The sequence below is a fragment of the Aplysia californica genome, unplaced genomic scaffold (genome assembly GCF_000002075.1).
Source record: "Aplysia californica isolate F4 #8 unplaced genomic scaffold, AplCal3.0 scaffold00296, whole genome shotgun sequence".
NCBI classification, from domain to species: domain Eukaryota; kingdom Metazoa; phylum Mollusca; class Gastropoda; order Aplysiida; family Aplysiidae; genus Aplysia; species Aplysia californica.
Window position 1 is genome coordinate 452,444 of NW_004797566.1, and position 2,723 is coordinate 455,166.

The window sequence follows — 2,723 nt, forward strand, 5'->3', positions numbered from 1 at the left end:
GAGAGAGAGAGAGAGATGCAGATAAAGGGAAAGAGTACCTTTGATTGAGATATAGAAAAAACATTTGCAGAAAATAAATAGACTGTCACTCTCAGCATCAATACTGTAAGTTGTCTACACAATAAATGTTTCGTTTAACTGGGAGCATCTGAGGATCAGATTTCTATTTCGCAACATAGTCTCCATTTTCGTTGAATAGTACTTTGTTTGAAAACATTTAGGCCCATCATGGATAGGCCCACACAAGGTCAACTAAACAAAATAGCGGCCATTAAATTCTATTTTCTTATGTTGCAGGTATCATGAACAACTCAAACTTCGGTATTTGACCCTAAATCACCAAGTATAAAGGGCACCCTGTCCTTTTAATGTCACTAGACTGTGTTGTATTTAAATACATCAAATTCCAGACGAAGTGTTGTGAATGGCGAATATTTGTATTTCTAATTTCCACGTCCAAGAGAAGCTATATCTCATGATTGTTAGCTCAGAGCAGGATTATTAAGGGAATATTACATTTGTATTTTCTTTTGTTGCAGGTATTATCTCTTTGCAACAGCACCACCAAATGCCAAGCGTACGCACCGACTGTCAATGCAAAAACTAAGGGCGTCAACTCGTCCGACGATGACCTGATGGCTCTCTTAATGTTCTGCAGGACATATCGTTACCGTTTTAATGTTCATTTCTCTTCAATATAGATTGAATAGTGTACTATTGAAATTTGTCTTTGTAATCTTGAATACAATATTAGTTCTCAATCTGTTTGTTAGAATCATGGCTTTAATTAGGTGTTTTCCTGATCTTTAGTTGTGGAACATAAAGATAGGGGCGACCTTTGAGGCCCATTTTCTAAACCAAGAACTTGCGATTTTAAAAAATCTATATAATATTATTTATGTGACTTAGATATGGTGAAATCTTTACATGACGCTTTTTGTGCATGTATGCTTACTACAGTTGTTCTGGAAACGGCTCTCATCTTGAAAATAAACACCATAAAATAATTCCATTAAAAAAAATGATCCTCCAAATCCCCCCCCTCCCCCACCCCTTACCATATCGGTGAGATTGAAGTTCTTAAATGTCATATTAGAGTTTTGAAATTTGTTTCAAACTGACTCTCTTCTTTGAGTTTTATTTAAACATGTAGCAGGTCATCTAATGTAGTTTACACAATCTGTTGCAAATCTATCTTTTAAAATTGTATGATTTTATGCAACTGTGTTTGTATTTACCAAAGAGTTCCTCAAAGTTTAATGCATGTAGAATAAAAATTAGAATCGTAGTATGCAAACTACAACAAAGGTTTTGAGTTTGGTTTTTGGGAAAAATTCCCAAAATGTTTGCTATGTTCATGTTTTCAAGGATAATGTTTTACATGGAAAAGAAAATTGTTTTATTTTGTCAATAATTGCTTTTAGATGCAAAAGTGGATGAACGTCACCGATCAGAAATAACTCAACATTCGGGATTTGACCCCAAATCACCAAGTATGAGGGGCACCTGCCGTTTGAATGCCACCAGTCTGTGTTGTATTTAAATACATGAAAATTCAGACGAAATGTAGTGAATGGTAATTGTCTGTATTTGAATGCTCAACGTCCAAAGAGAAGTTGTAAGCGTTGTTGGTTCAGAGCAGGATAATTGAAAAGCCAAGCTGGTTGTAAACTCACTAAACGTGGCGAACGATTCTCATGTTGGCATTGCTGTACACCGTTTGTGTTTGTCTTTTTGTTTGTTTGTTTTCGTTTTGATTTGTTGTTGTTTGTTTTCGCATTGTGTTTATTTCAATTTCCTGGAAACATTTTGAATTCACAATTTGAGACACCCACTGTCACATGGTCCAATGAGGTCCAATGCGGCAGTGTCCCCTTCAACATTCTGAGAACGACTTGAATTCGCGCAAACGTCATTGAAATGAAAATGGTGTGGGTTTGACACCCCCTGCACCCCCCCCCCCTTTATAAACGTTATTAGGCGGCGAATATCTTTGAAAGTCGGAAATTCAAGTGGCTTACGACCCCCACTCCCCACACACACACACTCTGTCCACAAGTTCAGATAGATGTAATTAATTATGTCTTACATCGCGAATAAAGAAACATTCCTAGTCATAAATAACCCACTTCAGTATCGCCCAATGCGTACCTTATGGGAAGTAATCTATTAGAATTCTGATATAATGTTAAAAGTTACTATTATCTCCCTTACGGTGAATAATATGCACCATTAGATTAATAGATCGAAACATCGATAGATGGATTTGATAGATAGACAGAGAGAGAGAGAGGGAGAGAGAGAGAGAGAGAGAGAGAGAGAGAGAGAGAGAGAGAGATGATCAAGGCATGGACTGGTTCCTAATATGACAGAGTGCATGATGTCAGCTAGGAAATTATTGTCCGTTTAACCCATGAGCCAGAGATGGCACAACCAGGTAACCAGGTATAAGATAGGGGCGCTGCCCAGTTTGTCACAGGCCCAGTTTGTCTCAGTTTTATTTAGGTATTTGACTATTGATGACAGTCATTATTACAGCACTTTAACACTGTAGTTGCAACTTAAGTTTTTTAAATTCTCCACCTTCAAATTGACGATGCAGAGATAGTCCCTCTAAAATTTCAATTCAGCTTGTGTTGTTCAATATTTCTTCTTTATTTGTATGCAAATCAAAGCAAATTTAAATTAGATTCTACTGTGTAAAATTTCGACAATAAATGTTC

General features: G+C 36.7%; 1 protein-coding gene across 2 annotated transcripts in view; it reads left to right on the forward strand.

Annotated features, from left to right (window-relative positions):
- LOC101854177 (endoglucanase A) overlaps positions 1-1,049 on the forward strand; it is a 17,386-nt gene extending 16,337 nt beyond the window's left edge. For both annotated transcript variants that reach the window (XM_005101732.1, XM_035970628.1), the window contains exon 11: positions 540-1,049. In XM_005101732.1, the coding sequence (XP_005101789.1) occupies positions 540-607 (68 nt within the window). In that variant the 3' untranslated portion in view covers positions 608-1,049. The remainder of the gene's footprint in view (positions 1-539) is intronic.
- The last annotated feature ends 1,674 nt before the right edge of the window (positions 1,050-2,723 follow it).